Source organism: Capra hircus, chromosome 23, assembly GCF_001704415.2.
Source record: "Capra hircus breed San Clemente chromosome 23, ASM170441v1, whole genome shotgun sequence".
NCBI classification, from domain to species: domain Eukaryota; kingdom Metazoa; phylum Chordata; class Mammalia; order Artiodactyla; family Bovidae; genus Capra; species Capra hircus.
In genome coordinates, this window is record NC_030830.1 from 19409599 (window position 1) to 19426999 (window position 17401).

Below are 17401 nucleotides of genomic sequence, written 5' to 3' on the forward strand. Positions count from 1 at the left end.
GCCAGATTACTTAACTCTTAGAATTACTGAGCATCTGGCAGAAATTCAGAGAAAAGAAAATATGACCAGAAAGATGAGTATTATACTGGAATGCATCTGAGAAAAGACTATAACTTGACAGAACAATATATGTCAAGGCTGATTCAGCACACCTATAGATGTAGCCAAATAGTTTAAGACAGCAGAAAAGGGCTCTTGTTTCTTTGTGGGCATAAGTAGAAGTCCTTTCTTGGTCTACAGTTTTCACTCTTAGCATTGGTCAGTCTGTAGGACCTTACTTTGAGCTCCTAACTATGAGTGACAGCACTAAACTCCTTTATCCTGCAGATTCTATTTTTATACTTGTAAGCTGAAATTAACTGTTCACCAGTACTTACTTCTCCCATCCTCAACTTTTTAAGACCTGGCATAATAAAGTGGTTCTTCCATAACAGTTGCCATCCAACATGGTCCTAGGAGAGACATCTTAGGTTTCAAAGATTTTCTGCATTGAGTAAGGTGGTCGTGGTTGATTCCCATATGGAACAGTTAGTTTTTATTTATTGAGCACTTACTATGTGCCAAACCTTAAGTTATGTATTTCTCGTGCTTATGATAGATATTTTGATATGATATCCTCCATTTTATAGATGAGGAAACTGAGGCTTAGCTGAAAAGTTAACTGGGGAAGGAAATATGCAGTATAGTGCAAATCCATTACAATTACTGGAAACTTGGTTGAAAATGTCATTTTGGTTTATTATTATATCATCTTTAAATGTTGATAATTTTGGTGCTTTGTAGTATTAGAAAGCTAAATTCTACCAGTAAAACATGTTTAAAACTTGGAAGGAAAAGCAGTAACTTATAACTCAAATACACTTCTCTCTAAACTGCCCCAGGGAAAGTGGCATTATGGGGGAAAATGGAATATCCATGTCTTAGGCCAGGCAAATAGACATTTTGGATGACAACAATAAGTTCATCTGCAGCATAAGATGTGTAAAAGCTTCAATTTTAGTGCTCATTTCCAACTACCATTTTCTTATTCTATCATTCATGGTTTTTCAAACATGTCATCTGTTGTTAAACCCCATTTCCTCATTAATGCATTCTTAAAACTCATTTTTGGCTTTTGTACTCACTCCACTGAAATGTCCTCAGAATCACCAGTGGATAAATATTAATGCCTTTTCTTAGCTCTTATCCTTTTTTTTTTTTTTTTTTTGGCCAACCCAGATAATATGTGGGACCTTAGTTCCCTGACCAGTGGTTGAACCTGTGTCCCCTGTGATGCAGAGTGGATACAGAGTCTTAACCATTGGATTGCCAGGAAAGCCTCAGTTCTTGTCCTTATATTTCATAATTTTTGAATTGACCCTGCATCTCGGGAATTCTCCTTTGAGAACTGGTTGATTTTCTTTACTTTTAGCTTTTCTCTATGCATCTTTTTTCCCCTCCTCTCCACTGGAAAAAATATCCTTGTCTTAATTTTATTCACTACTTTTTCTATACTCCTCTTTATCCATTTGGATTATTTATACTTCTGTATTTCAATAACTTAATATTTTCTACCCTATGGGTTGTCTCTTAACTTGTGAACTTTTCCAAAGGTACTTATATAACTTGGTATTTGCAGACAGGACTCATTACTGTGTCCCCAAACAACATTTTCCTTTTAAATAGGCATCTTTGGTTAACATCTTTATCCTTAACAGACTCACTACCCTTCCTATTTCTTATCCCAGTGTTTGAGTGGTCTTTTAGTCTTTTTCTGGTTTTCACTGTTCATGTCCAATATCTTGTTAAGTTGTTCCAATTCTTAGTTTTCTCCTTGAGGCTGGATTTTTTTTTTCCTTCCCATGTTTCTGCCATTTCTTCGTATCCTTCTCTGCAGATCCATATCATCTGAGGCCCAGGTTATTGAAATTCTTGCTTTTCAGTTTCCTTGCTCCCAACATCCCCACCTTGTTTGCTTCCAAGATTGTCCTCCTCAAACTCCATTTTTCTGATGTCTCATTTCACAAGATAATCAAGATAGTTTTCACATCAGGTCATTCCTATCAGAGCAGTGATAGGACCTTGTCCTCTATTACCTTGTCCTCATGTTTAATCTGCCTCAGCCTCATTTCTCTCTAGCATATTCACCTTGATTCATCATTCACTTCTGTGACCTTCCACTGATGTCTCTTATAAAGCCCTTGCCTTTGTGCCTTTTTCATGCTGTTCTTTTGCTTAGATTTCTCTTCGGCCCCAGCTCACGTTCATTACTCCCTTCAAAGCCTGGCCATTATATCTTCTGAGTGAGCTCTCCCTGATGATTTCACCTCACTGAGACCTCCCTAACTCTGTGCTGCCTCACCACTGATCCTTTAAGTTTGTAGTGTGGTCCATGTACTTACTAATATGTTGTTTTGTAATTATTTTCTAGCACTCTGTATTGTAGTTTCATGTTTGTATTTATTTCCAAAATTAAATTGTAAGCTCCTTGAGGGCAGGAATAATAACTTTTACATTTGTATCTCTGCACCCCTTAGTGCCTAGTACAGTGCTGAGCACATAGTAGGCGTTTAATAAATGCTTGTCAAATTATTGTGTGCATTGTTTATGGTGCAATATTTCTATCTACAGAAATATTTACACTGCTTTCAAGGATATATGTCTTCATTTTATGCACAGACCCATTTGCATTATACATCAATAACTGCGTTCAAGATGGAAGACAAAAAAATTTAACGTTAGGGTATGTGTGAAAAGTTGAAATGTGAAACTTCATTTGTTCAGATTTGTTTGTTGGTTAAGAAGGAAAATAGGAAACTCTAAAGATTACTGCTTATCATTGCAAAAGTGCTTGAAAATAGGCTTTTTGTGTCTCAAGTAGACCATTGGTTCCTAACTGGAGAAATTTAGCAATGTCTGGAGACAGTTTTGGTTGTACTATCAAGGGATGACTGGGATACCAGTGGCATCTAATGGATAGAGGCTAGAGATGTTGCTAAACATTCTGCGTGCACAGGACAGCCCCCACAAAAGAAAACATTCCCAAACTTCCATATGTTTGATAGTGCCTGGGAAACCCTGGTCTAGGTATATTTAAGGTATATAGCAAAAAGAAGAGAGAGAAAATACTAAATTTTTTTTTACTATTAGAAAAATCAGCTATGCCAAGCTTTATGAGAATCTGTTTATATATTTTGTAGTCTGTAATATTATGAAAGCCTCAATGTTTGGAGTTCACAGCAACATGTATGTTTTAAGGTTGCTCTCAGCATCAGATCTGCCTTCCAAAGTGGAAGGTGTTGTAGGAGTACAAGTCTAGTTTTAGCCTTCTGTATCTTGTTTTTTCCCGTAAAATGAAAGATAAAACACTGGGGCCTCTTTAACAGGGAGCCTACAAGTCAAAGATTTAGCTTTGGGGACAACACATGACCCTTCACCACCCCTTGGGCAGCCACTATGACCCTTCACCACCCCTTGGGCAGCCACTAGACAGGAATGACTGCTAACTTCCTAAGAAAACCCAAACAGACCCACATGAAGTTTTTAACATACTCTCTTAATCCTGCTTAAGAAGATACTTGTAGGGGGAAATATGGCTAGTCAGAAATACAATTAAGAAATTAAGTAGTGTAAAAGACAACTTTTTAAAAACTAGCCTCTTTTTGCAACTCAATGGTACTTTTGACACATTTTAAAAGGATCAATCTCAGAGTTAGAAAAATAAGTATGTAATACATCAAAGAAATAACTGCTCTGATGTGTTTAATTAGTCTGTAGAATGCTAGGTTTGGAAGTGACTTGAAATCATTTTCCAGTCCATTATTCTGTAAGGGAAGGTCCTAAGAGGTCATGTGGCTTCCACCAGGTGATCCATTAAGTTAATGGTACAGGTCGAAACAGAATCCAGGCTTCCGGAGGCTTTGCTTCTTTGACTAGTTATGACCCTTGTTTTATGTTCCCGATTCATACAGTGCCATAGAATGTATTCATACTTGGTGCCACCTCTTGTAGTGTTTCATTTTAGGAATCATTACTTTTATCAGCTTGTATGTCCAAACCAGTACACTGGTGTCTTGAGTTCTTTAATAAACGCCTGAGTAGTCCAAGGGATTTTGCATTATTGCAACCCCTTTTTGAAGGTCTTGCTCTCAGGTCGGTCCGTAATCTTGGAGAAAGCACATAGGATGTGCAGTATTTGGCATTCAGAACACTAACAATGAAAACCGGAGCTCCTGCCGTCCAGTGTGTCGGTTTAGGAATGCGCGACTTCACTTTCATGCACTGGAGAAGGAAATGGCAACCCACTCCAGTGTTCTTGCCTGGAGAATCCCAGGGACGGGGGAGCCTGGTGGGCTGCCGTCTATGGGGTCGCACAAAGTCGGACACGACTGAAGCGACTTAGCAACACTGGAGATGTCCTTTCCCAGCTTCAGTCTTTAAATTCCAATATTCAAGGCTGGTCCTACCCTGGGTAAAATCAGGAAGTAGAAAATCACCTTTGTGACGGGTGAGGCAGGGATTGCGAATTTTGGGAAAACGGGTCAGAGGCTCTCGCAAAAATAAGCAAGGACGAAACCTGCAGCCAGCCCCCGAACCCACGACTACCAGTCAGGATGCAAGCGAGGCCCCGCCCCGGAAGTAATGAGAGACTTCCGCCCACGAGGAAGTCTCGGAGCTGGTTGCTTCTCTGACTACAGTAGGGCCCTTTGCTCTTGGACGGTAATGTGGTGGGCACTGCTCAGGTGCAATCTCTTGGATTCCCTCTCCCTGGACGGGCCGGGGTGGATCGTGGGCGTGAACCTCGAGAGGCGGGACGGTGAGCAATAACCCCAGATGCAACCTCCCGGGGAAGGGTTTTTCTTAACGATTTACTGCTGCTGGAGTACACATTAGGAACTACTTTTGGGATTATAACCCCAATCTTTCCTGAAGTCTTCAGAGTTTTATTGAACCACATTAACAACGTGTACACCTGGTACATTTGGAATCAATGCCCACCAAATCCCTCAGCTTGCCATCCCAAACAAAAGGGAGAAACAGCAAATGATTGGAAATAAGTACTAGGAGATCTGAATTTAGGAGAAGTTTCCTCTTCCACAACTGCATTCTGTGTCCACATTTCCCTTAGAATGCAGAATACGTCTTTATTTCAGCTTGGCAATAAATGATGGCCGTTCCCCTTTAGCAATAATTTTTCCGTCCACACCTGGGCAGACCCGCTTTCCATCAAGGGCAGTTCTGTTCTCTCCTAACACATCCCTCCATCTGCTCTCCCAGTAGTGCCCCCAAGGCGATGGCAAAGAGATTCCTGTGGCACAGGACCGCGCCTGCTAATCCCAGTCTGTGATCACATAGCCCTTTGCAAGTTAGCCCCTTATTTGACATGGCTTTTTACACACACACCCCTCCTTCCATAACTCTCGGTAATTAGAGTAACAGCATAACAGCTGTGGCAGTCTGCTTTCTCTTTGAGTAAATTAATGTTTCTTTTACAGAAGCATTGCAGAAAAGGGAGGCCCTCTCGAGGAATCTTACTGAATTGCAGACTCTCCAGTTACAAGAAAGCTGCCTGTCTGAATTTTTAGAAGAGCTGCTTTTGTTGGGTCCAAAGATTCTGTTACTAGAAAACTCTGCTCTGAGCTGGCTCCTGCAGCTCATTTGACAATGACTGAGGCCAGTTCCTGACTCTTCTGCTGAGTAATACCAGGTCTGAGAATGGGAGCCACATTGTGGGAAGCGGGTGGTGAGAGAGGGTTTGGAAAGGTGGCTAAGTTGGAGGACCTCAAGAGGGAGTTGGATAAACCTAGAAGATAGGGCAGCAAAGGAGAGGTATTTATTGTTATCTTAAAACTTTTAGCCTGTTAGTGATTCTTATTTTTCCCTACATTTTAGGCATGCAAGTCTAAAGTTGGACTGTCTATGCTTCCACTTCCTCATCTGTAAATGATGATAAAAGCACCTGCCTTTTACATTGCATGAACATTACGTAGTACATAAGAAGTGCAATCTAGATATTTGTTGTACTGATTTCTCCCTCTCCTTACTTTCCTGGAACTTGCCCTACTCTGCTGATTTATTTGGTTATACGGTGATTCTCTTGTAATTTCACATGTTTTTTTCTAGGTCCCAGTTCTTGCACACAGTAAAGTGATCTATTAGTAAACGTCGACTCTGGCAGCAGCAGGAGAACCACAGTCTCTCCAGATCCTAGCCAGGAATATACCATTGAAATATTAATTATAGGGACCCTTCTTCCTATAGTAATCTCCCTACTGGAGAATTATTAAGTGTTAAAACTTTGACATTCTGTAGTTTTCTGAAGATCTGGATGTAAGATCTCCCTTACATCTATCTTGCTCACCAGTGCCACACTTTAATTATTGAGGCTTTGTAATACATGTTTAAAATTCTTTAGAGCGTCTGCTGATAGGGCCCACATGCTACTAAGTCACTTCAGTCGTGTCTGACTCTGTGCAACCCCATAGACGGCAGCCCACCAGGCTCCCCTGTCCCTGGGATTCTCCAGGCAAGAACACTGGAGTGGGTTGCCATTTCCTTCTCCAATGCATGAAAGTGAAAAGTGAAAGTGAAGTCACTCAGTGGTATCCGACTCTTAGCGACCCCATGGATTGTAGCCTACCAGGCTCCTCTGTCCATAGGATTTTCCAGGCAAGAGTACTGGAGTGGGGTGCCATTGCCTTCTCCGAGGGCCCACATAGGGTCTCATTATTAAGGTGGCTCATTATGTTGACTTCGCAAACAAAGAATAAAATCACAGTGATCCTTGAGACTGACCAAACTGACCAAACAACATTCTGATTTCTCACTAACACCTACCTTCTCAAAGCTATGAAACCACCAGTTTCCAGACCTCCAGCTATGTGACCACAGGACTCAACTACAGGCTAAAAATTAACCATCCCTTCAGAGAATTTTTCATTGGCAGGGTATAAGAGAGACCCCATCAGAAAGGGAGGACACTGGTTCTCTTTAAGGGCCAGTCACTCTGTCATGTCCCTCTAATAAATTTCCCTCTTCTTTCCTGACTTCCCAGCTCGCTTTCTTTTTCTCTGCACTTGCCTTACAACTGCCCCTTCATTGCCCTTCTTCTTCAGCTTTTCCATGCAGAGTCTTGCTTGTTTAGTTTTCTATATTAACTTTAAAATCTACTTATTTAAAAAGTCATATTTTATTGGAATAGTGTTAAGTTTACAAACCAATGTAAGAATTACTTTCTGAGACCTAAGCCTTGAAGATCCATTCGCTGGTTCCCCTGGGTGGCAAGTGAAAGGAGTAGGGACTAAACAGATCTAGGTTCAAATTTCATCTCTGCTCTCTTATTAGTTGCCCAACCTCAGAAAATTTATCTGTTTCTCAGATTTCTTATATATGAGAGGATGACTGTAACGTCTCCCCTGCAAGTTTATGTCTGTGTGTGCTCAGTAACTCAGGTTTGTCCCACTCTTTGCGAGCCCATGGATCGTAGCCCGCCAGGCTCCTCTGTCCATCGGATTCTCCAGGCAAGAATACAGGAGCAGGTTGCCCTTTCCTCCTCCAGAGGATCTTGCCCACCCGGGACTGAACCCAGTCTCTTGCGTCTCTTACATTGGCAGGCAGTTCTTTACCACTGTGCCACCCAGGATTAAAAGAGCTAAAAAGCCTTAAATGCTTTTTTTCTATATAAATAGAATCTTTTCCTCTCTTGCTCCTTTCAGACATTCCTCTCACGAAGCACTGAGAGGGAAGCCTCCAGGATCCTAGAGCGGACGACTTGGTGTCTGGGGCGGGGTTCTGCGGAAGTCGACCTCAGGAGGCCACTGCAGGCATCAAAGGCCTCTTGGTTCGTCAAAGCACGGTTTTCCGGGTGAGACTTCTTCGACTTTCTCCTGGGTGTGGAGTAAGCTCTTGGGCGAAGGACCCCCGAGGTGGGTGGTTACTAAGCTCTCCACCTGGTTGTCGCAGAACTGCCCCTCACTCTGCCGCCCCTCCTCTCTCTGCCTCTTCTTCCCACACATCTCCCTTCTTTTTTACTCCCTTTTCCTTTCCCTCGTCCCTTTTTTCTGTCCTTTTCCTCCGACGCCTTCTTTTCCTGTCCTTTCCCTCCTCCCTGTCCTTTGGGGAGGACACACTGGCCATACTGGCGCTGGAAATTCCCCTACAACGTCTCGGAGGCCCAGAGGACTAACAGTCGCTGGAGCTCCTCTTCGCTTTTCTGGCAAAGCCCTATTTTTGGGTGCGAGGAAGGGGAGTCGGAGAATGGAGGAGATCTTTTATCTTGACCCTGTGTCCCCAGCTCTGCTTTGTTGTGATAACTTTATTAGCTTACCGACACTCGACAGTTTTATTTGGATGTTCTTGAAATATTTTCATTTGCCTCAAAGAAAAAAACTCAGCTTAGCTGAACATTCATGAAAGTTCCTTTCTTTTGATATCTACATTGCATTTCCCCTCCGCCTCCAGCTGTTTTCTTCTGTTTAAAAGATGAGAGCAAATATCCCTCTTTTTTCTTGATACCTTTTCTTTGACATTAAAAATGTTAAAGTAACTGATAACAACATCAGAGAGGTACTTTATACATAGTTATAGCCTTAAGATAATTCAGAAAAATATTGTATTTATTGTCCTTTATAGTTGCCTTAAGTCAATGTCAGCAATTTGGGGCTCAGAGGAAAAAAGACAGCGCACTGAAGCAGCCACAGGAAAGGCTAATTCAGGTGTGAGCAAGCTACAGATCAAAGGGGCTTTGGGTAGGACTAGGAGTTCTACATGTTTTGCTAAGGACAAAGCAACTTGTACCATACGACGCTCCATGGTAACCGCATTTCTGGACTTTGGGCAAAGGTTCATTTGTATGTGAACTGTGCACCAGGTGAGCCTTTTTCAGTATTGCCAAAGAGCTACTTACTGTTCAGAGAAACTTGATAAAACAGCATCACTTAGAAATAAACGGCACAGTTCCTAAGCCATGTGGAATGTAGTGTCCATGTGACAATAAACTTGTGACTGATTTGTAGGTCTTGAAACTGAATTAAGGAAGTTAGAGGCTTAAAATATACATGTTTGTGTAAAGAAACATTAGAAAGATGCAGGAAACTAATAAAATTGGCTACTTGTGGAGGTGGCAAACAGGGAGAATCAAGGTGGAAACAAGTTTTTTTCTGTATCTTTTTAGGTCATTTTGACTTTTGAATTGTATATTACCTGTTCAAAAACACAGGCAAATTTTTTAATAAAACTTTCGGAGTAGTTTCTGAGATCTGGTCATTTTAGATTTACAGAAAAATTGTGAAAGTAGTACAGAGAGTTCTTATATCCACCCCCACACACACACTTAGTTTCCCTATAGTTAACATCTTACCTTATGTAATATATTTATCACAACTCTTGAGTTACTATTGCATATTATTATTATTAAAGTTCATACTTTATTCACACTTCCTTAGTTTTTACCTAATGTCCTCTCTCTATTCTAGGATCCCAGCCAGCATACCATGTTACATTTAATTGTCATATCTCCATGTGTTCCTCCTGGTTGTGAAACTTTCTCACACTTCCCGTGGTTCTGATGACCTTGACATTTTTGAGACATACTTGTCAGGTTTTTTGTAGGATGCCACTAAATTGAAATTTGACTGATGTTTTTCTCATTACTATACTGAGGTTAGAGGTTTGGGGGCGGAAGATCACAGAGGTGAAATGCCATGCTTATCAAGAGTTCACACTGTCAACTTATGACTGTTGACACATAAAACAACTTGTAAAATGGAAAAAGGCAGAGGATGATAATTTATGGAATTTGAGTTTGAAACAAAAGTTTTATTAAGCTTGGAAATAGAACTGATGAAGTATTGTTGTCAGGGTATAAGAGAGTGGGAACCATCCAACACGTTATCTACACATTGGTCTAAATTACAAAGATGGAATGGACCCTTCTTTGGAGAGATGGAGGATCTATTCTGTCACAATTCCAGAGGAGACAAAACATCCCTGTTGCTAAAATGCTGTCTGCCGTAGCCTCATCAGCTGTAGCAGTAACAGTGTTAGCAGTAGACAGAGCTTATTTAATCACTGTATCTCTCTTCCAGCACAAATAGTGTGGACGTGTGAGTGGTAAAACAATGATGATGTTATTGTTGTTTTCCCAAATGAATTCAGTATCGGTTGAATTTCTAATTTTTTGCCTTCTCTATTCCTGTGTTCCTTCATCTGTTCTACTATCTGCAAATCTCTTCAATTCCTGTCTTGTTTCCCAATTTAATTAAATGTGAAAAAAAGTCTTTTTAAGTAGAAACTATGTTATTTTATATACTCACTTATAGCCCAGATTTTGTGTTTGAGTTGCCTTTTTAAAGTATATATTTAAATAAATAGTCAGGTGTTCATTCCAGTTTTGTGGTAGTACCAAATGAATAAAAACATTTGATTTGACCATATTTGATCGGTGTGTCCTAGGTTTGTGGAACATGTTTGAGAGTCCTAGTTAAGTCTTTATCACATCATATTGCTTTTTTAAGTTGCTCAGACATATCTGACTCTTCCAAACCTGTGAACTGTAGCCAACCAGGCTCCTCTGTCCATGGAATTCTCCAGGCAAGAATACTGGAGTGGGTAGCCATTCCCTTCTCCAGGGCATCTTCCCACCCAGGGATCAAACCCAGGTCACATTGCTTTAGCTGCAGGGAATAAATCGCATTTGAAAGGTGTGTTTATTGTTTCAGGAATCAAGGCCAAAGGTATGAACAAGGTGTTAATTCTGAAGGGAAGATTTTTGTAAGGATGGATCCACACCAGAAGGTCCCCAGCACATATAATGGGGATACTTTACAGATTCCTGAGAATGAAAAAGCTTCTTATAACTGATATGAGGACCAATTAGAAAGTCATGGGGCGAGGTCTGCAGAAGAAAGACGGTATACATGCAGTGAATGTGGAAAGAAGTTTGCTCAGAGCTCAGGCCTTGTTCGACATCAGAGAATCCACACTGAAGAGAAACCCTATGAATGTGATCACTGTGGAAAAGCCTTCAGTGTACGCTCAACTCTCACTGTGCATGAAAGAATCCACACTGGTGAGAAACCCTATACTTGTAATGAGTGTAGGAAAGCTTTCAGTGTGAGGGCACACCTGATTATACATCAGAGAATCCACAATGGAGAGAAACCCTATGAATGTGATGAATGTGGCAAAGCATTTAGTGTGAGCTCAGACCTCATCAAACATCAGAGAATCCACTCTGGTGAGAAACCTTATGAGTGTGATGAGTGTGGGAAGGCCTTCAGTGTGAGTTCAGCCCTTATCAAACATCAGAGAATCCACACAGGAGAGAAGCCATATGAGTGTAAGGAGTGTGGGAAGGCCTTCTATGTAAACTCAGCCCTTATTAATCATCAGAGGATTCATTCTGGAGAAAAGCCCTATAAGTGTGGAGAATGCAGAAAAGCATTCAGCCAAATCTCAACGCTTATTCATCACCAGAGAATCCATACTGGAGAGAAACCATACGAGTGTGATGAGTGTGGGAAAGCATTCCGTGGGAGCTCTAATCTTACTAAACACCAGAAAATACACGCTAAAGGAAAGTGTGATCAATGACTTACATGGTGAAGACATTACAAATGGCTTTTTTTTTTTTCCCCAAGTCAGAAGTTGTCACCAGAAGAAGGGTATGACAAAAGTTAATGCTTTAGTTGACACTTCAATTTCTTGGAATATCAGAGAAATGAGAAGTCAGTGAAAAATGACTTCACCATTATAATGATCAACTCATTCTCTAAAATCATACCGACTTCTGAGAATGCAGCTTTACAAATCATAAGGTAAATAATGTAGTTTGTTGTGGTTTAGTAGGTGCAACCTCAGTATTTCCAACATAATTTTTATTTTTTTATGTGCAAACATTTTGTTGTTATTGTTGCTACCAGTTTATAGATGAAACATTAAATTTTGAAATTGGAAGTGATGTTGGTTGGTGGAAACTAATATATCCTCTTTGAATCTGGAAATATTGGAGTCTTTTTTTGGTGCCGTCTTGGCAGTGAGACAATCCCCACACCTGTCCTGATTCACCTGACCCTTGCCTGCCGCTGTTCCATGGATGAGAATAAAAAGCACTGCAGGAGACAGCACTTTTTTCTTGTTGGGCCTCTTGCTAATGCTATTGCAGTAAGTAATTAAAGGCTTGACTGTGTTTCATTTTTGCTTGTGTTATAATGCAACACATTCTCACTGCTCTAGGATCCAGTCCAGAAGAGTATTTCTGCCTTGAATATGCTACACTTATGGCAAAAGAAAAACAGAGGTAGGACCACATGATGACTTTTAAAGCATCTACTCAGGAAGAGCATATGTCATTCCCCTTAGGTTTTGTTAGGCAAAGCAAGTCAGCTAACCAAGCTTTTTTTCCCTATCCATATGGTCAAAAAAAAGTAAAGCTTATATAGACGACAGTGAATAACTACGGAAAGTAACATAATCTGTCTCGTTGAAATAGTGTATCTACCATTTTGGCCAATGTTTATACAATGCTTTCTGTGCCTGGGCTTTCTCTGAGTGCCTTATATGTGTATTTTTCTCAATAAAAAAATAATGATATGACATACATACTACTATTCGGTAAGTCCCCTACATATGAACCTTCACATTGCAAACTTTCAAAGATTTGAACACGCATGCACATGTCCAGTTGATAGCTTACGATGAATGGTGTTGGATTCGTGATCTCCAAAGAAGAAAATTTAGTTTCAGGATCAGGGACCAGGCTTGACCACTCGGCTCTTGTGTGGCAGAAGTTTTATTACAGTAAAAAAGGACAGAGACAACTCTGACATAGACATCAGAAGCAGGCAAAGAGTGCCGCCTCACTTGTCTTAGCAAGAAAGCTATATACTTTTTCAATTATTACAGTAAATCAAAAGAATGTCTCCAAGATTGTAAAGTTCATTCCCACAACTTACATTTAAGATGACAGGATTAGAACTAACAATAGAAATGTCTTACTAGACCAACTCCCACAATTTACATTTTAAGATTACAGGATTAGTCAGAAGGTTCTCAAGAAGGAGAAACATGACTCTTCAAGAGCTCCAGACCCCTTTCCCCTCCTCCTTCTCCTCCTCTGGGAGGGGGAGGAGGAGGAGGAGGAGGAAGACCCTCCTCCCCCGCCCCCCCCACCCCCGCACTTCTTACCTACCTAACAATTGACTTTCTCCCAGTCATGTAAGGTAGTTCACCTGTCTGATGTACATTGTCATGTACGTGCATCCTCTACAAGTGGTTATGCTTTTGTGTACTTTACAGTACTGTATAGAGTACAGTAGTATAGTATCTTTATTTCAAGCCCAAAACGTCCAGAAGCAAGCATAAAAGCAGCAGTGGTATAACTGTTGCTGTACTGTACTTTTCAAGATACTGTACTATAATATTAAAATGTTTTACTTTTTGTTTGTTTTTTATGTATTTGTGTGGAAGGTATTATAAACCTATTACAGTACAGTATTATATAGCCGACTGTTAGTCGAATACCTAGGCTAACTTTGTTGGACTTAAGAACAAACTGGACTTAAAAACATGCTTTTGTATGTAGGAACTCATTTGTATGTAGGGGACTTAACTATACTCCCATTTTACAGCTAAAGAAATTGAGAAACAGACATTAAGTAATTTGTCCAAGGTCATGCAGCTAGAAATCGTTTAGCAAGGAATTGAAACCAGAAGTTTAGCTTGACAATCTTTTCTCTTAACCACTGTGCTACACTATGAAAGTTTAATCTGAAGGTTGTTTACGTACTACAGTGGGCCTTAAAAGGTTGGGAAGGTCCCTTGGAGAAGGAAATGACAACCCACTCCAGTATTCTTTCCTGGAGAATTCCATGGACAGCGAAGCCTGGTAGGCTACAGTCCACAAGGTCACAAAGAGTCGAACACAACTGAGTGACTAACACACTGTGCTGGTAAAAACGTTAAAGTCTTTAAGTCTTCTTCAGTCTCAATCTGGGAGAAGGCAATGGCAACCCACTCCAGTACTCTTGCCTGGAAAATCCCATGGATGGAGGAGCCTGGTAAGTTGCAGTCCGTGGGGTAGCTAGGAGTCAGACACAACTGAGCGACTTCACTTTCACTTTTCACTTTCATGCATTGGAGAAGGAAATGGCAACCCACTCCAGTGTTCTTGCCTGGAGAATCCCAGGGACGGGGGAGCCTGGTGGGCTGCCATCTATGGGGTCGCACAGAGTCGGACACGACTGAAGCGACTTAGCAGCAGCAGCAGTCTCAATCTGTCTTTACCTCTAAGTAACTTTTAGAGTTAGTCCATTTAGGATTACTTAGGCTAATCCACCTGGCTGGGTCTCAATTTTATATCCTTAAAAATAAGGAGAGAGGCCAGGTATTCTCTGATATCCCCTACAGCTTTGAGATTTTTATAATCTCTCCAAATAGATTGTAAAATGCTTTGTTATGTGATGACTTCTTTTTTAATTTACTACTTCATGTATTGTTATGTTCACAAGAGCTCTTGAATAAATGAATCTGCACGAGTTCCTCCTTTCTGCCTTACATTAGTGATAATACTAATAATGAGTAGTTTACATTTATCTAATCTGTTCCAGGTACTTTTTCAGGCTCCTTAGGTTAAATTATTTCATTTAAAAGTTTAGATGCTATATTTAGAATAAAAGCAAAGCTGAAAAAAAGAAAATTGCTCTAAACATCCCTTTTGAGATCTTAGAGCACAGTAAAATAAACCCAAGAAACAAAGAAGAAAATACTGAAAAGCTGCAATTAAAGGAAAAGCAAGTGTATTTTCTTACTTAGAACTTAAGCACAGAAAGATTTTTGTTTTTTGTAACTTCTCTTTTTAGGCTACTCTCACATATGTCACATTTGATACTTTTTCTGCCTCTGGGGAAAAGGTGCTAATATCATGATCAACCTGTTCTTTCAGATGGTAACTCCTGGCCTTAAACAAGGAGTTTATTTCAAAGCAGAATTTTCCAGAAGTCTAATACACAAGGAGATGTTCAGAAGATCAAATGGGAACATCATCAGGGGCTCCACATTGGACAAGTTCATAAGCTTCTGAATAATTTACCCAAGTGAGGAAGGAGCCCCTTTGTGGACACACAATTTACTTTGCCTCAAACCAGGGAGAATAGCACTTGGATAAAAAGGCCTAAGAACACCTGGGAGAATTTACCCTGAATTTCAGTCCCTTGTGGCTCAGCTGGTAAAGAATCTGCCCACAATGTGGGAAACTGGGGTTCAGTCCCTGGGTTGGGACGGTCCCCTGGAGAAGGGAAAGGCTACTGACTCCAGTGTTCTGGCCTGGAGAATTCCACGGACTGTATAGTCAATGGGGTCGCAAAGAGTCAGACATGACTGAGCGACTTTAGCTTCACTCAGTCTTGTCAGTGCTCCGGGTGTGGGAAATTGTCCCTTCAGCTTGTGTAGAGTTTCCAACTTCAACTGTAATAAAAGTAGCAGCCACTCATTGTAAAGGGAGTGGAAGTCAGTCATTCAAAAATACCCCTTCCCTAATAAAATGAACCCTGGCACCCCAGCAGCCCTGACCAAGCACCAGCATGTCCAAAATTAAGGAAAGCCTTATAGATCCTCAACTTGGAATGACCTTTGTGTAATCCAAGTCTCATTAAACAACAGAGAAGTCATCCTGAGAAGAGTCATGAGAATAAAGAATGTGGCAAAACCTTCAGACACTGGAATGATATTGACAGACAACAGAGAACCTTTAGGGATATCTTCAGTGTCAGAAGCCTTCTGTATGAGCTTATACCTCATTAAACGTAAGCAATTTCATTTTGGACAGGAGCCTTATTTGTGTCATGAGTGTGGCAAAGCCTTTAAGTTCTGTGATAGCCTTGCTAAACATCAGAAAATCCACACTGAAGAGAAAACTTAGCAGTGTAAAGAGTATATGGATTCATTGTGTTTCAAGTCTGGTCACTCACCAAAGAACCCACAGTGGAGAACACCAGTATGGATATAGTGAGTGGGGGAATGCCTTCATTTGGAAGCCAGAATTTATTACCAGAAAACCCATAAATATTAAAATGTGAGAAGACCTTCACTTAAAAACTCAATCTTATGCACTGGAAAATCCATACTGGAACAAAACCCTATGTATATCATATATACATTATTTTGTATGGATATGTATATAACTGAATCACTGTGCTGTACACCTGAAACTAAACATGGCATTGTAAATCAACTATAATAAAATAGATTTTTTAAAAAAACAAACTGGAGGACTTATCTTGTGGTCAATGGTTAGGATTCCACCCTTCCAACGCAATGGACATGGGTTTGATCTCTGGTCCAGTAACTAAGATCCCACCCACATGCCATGCAGTGCAGCCAAAAAGGAAAAGAAAAAAGATACTGGCATCTGAAATAGATAAAGAACTCCTAAAACTGAACAATAAAATAATTCAGTGTTTTAAATGGGCAAAAGATCTGAACAGACACTTCACCAGAAAAGATACACGAATGGCAAATGATCATGAATAGATGCTCCAAATCATATGTCATTAGGAAATTGCAAGTTAAGATACCACCACACACCTATTAGAATAGCTAAAGTGCTGCTGCTGCTGCTGCTGCTGCTGCTGCTGCTGCTGCTGCTGCTAAGTCGCTTCAGTCGTGTCCAACTCTGTGCCACCCCATAGATGGCAGCCTGCCATTCTCCCCCGTCCCTGGGATTCTCCAGCAAGAACACTGGAGTGGGTTGCCATTTCCTTCTCCAATGCATGAAAGTGAAAAGTGAAAGTGAAGTCTCTCAGTCATATCTGACTCTTTGCGACCTCATGGACTGCAGCCCATCAGTCTCCTCCATCCATGGGATTTTCCAGGCAAGAGTACAGGAGTGGGGTGCCATGGCCTTCTCTGAGCTAAAGTGCTAAACAGTAACAACTCCAAATGCTGATGAGGATTTGGAGCAACAAATTCTCATACATTCCTGGTAGGAATCCAAAATTGTGCAGTCACTTCAGCAAACAGTTCAGCAATGTCTTACAAAAGTAAACATACTCTTTTACTCAGCGGTTTTCACTCCTTGGTATTTACCCCAATGAATCGAAAACATGTCCACAAGAGAACCTGCACAAGGGTGTTCTTAGAAACGTTATTCATAATTGTTAAAATGTGGAAGCAAGCAAGATTTCCTTTAGTAGTTTCATGAAGTAACAAACTGGTACATCCAGATAATAGAATATTCAGCAGTAAAAAGAAATAAACTATCATGCCATGAAAATCCATGGAGAGAGACTTCCTTCCCTGGTAGTTCAGTGGTAAAGACTCCGTGTTCCCAGTGCAAGGATCCTGAGTTTGATCCCTGGTCAGGGAACTAAGATCCCACATATTGCATGGTGTGGCCAGAAAAAAGAAAACTCATGGGAAAATATTA

The 17401-nt window shown here is 40.7% G+C and overlaps 1 protein-coding gene across 1 annotated transcript in view; it reads left to right on the plus strand.

Moving 5' to 3' along the window:
• Positions 1 to 17401, plus strand: part of ZKSCAN8 (zinc finger with KRAB and SCAN domains 8) — a 41522-nt gene that overhangs the window by 17984 nt on the left and 6137 nt on the right. Inside the window, 6 exon segments of the mRNA XM_018038550.1 lie at positions 5717 to 5722; positions 10883 to 11558; positions 15642 to 15702; positions 15770 to 15924; positions 15926 to 16042; positions 16044 to 16114. Of these exon segments, the coding sequence (XP_017894039.1) occupies positions 5717 to 5722; positions 10883 to 11558; positions 15642 to 15702; positions 15770 to 15924; positions 15926 to 16042; positions 16044 to 16114 (1086 nt within the window).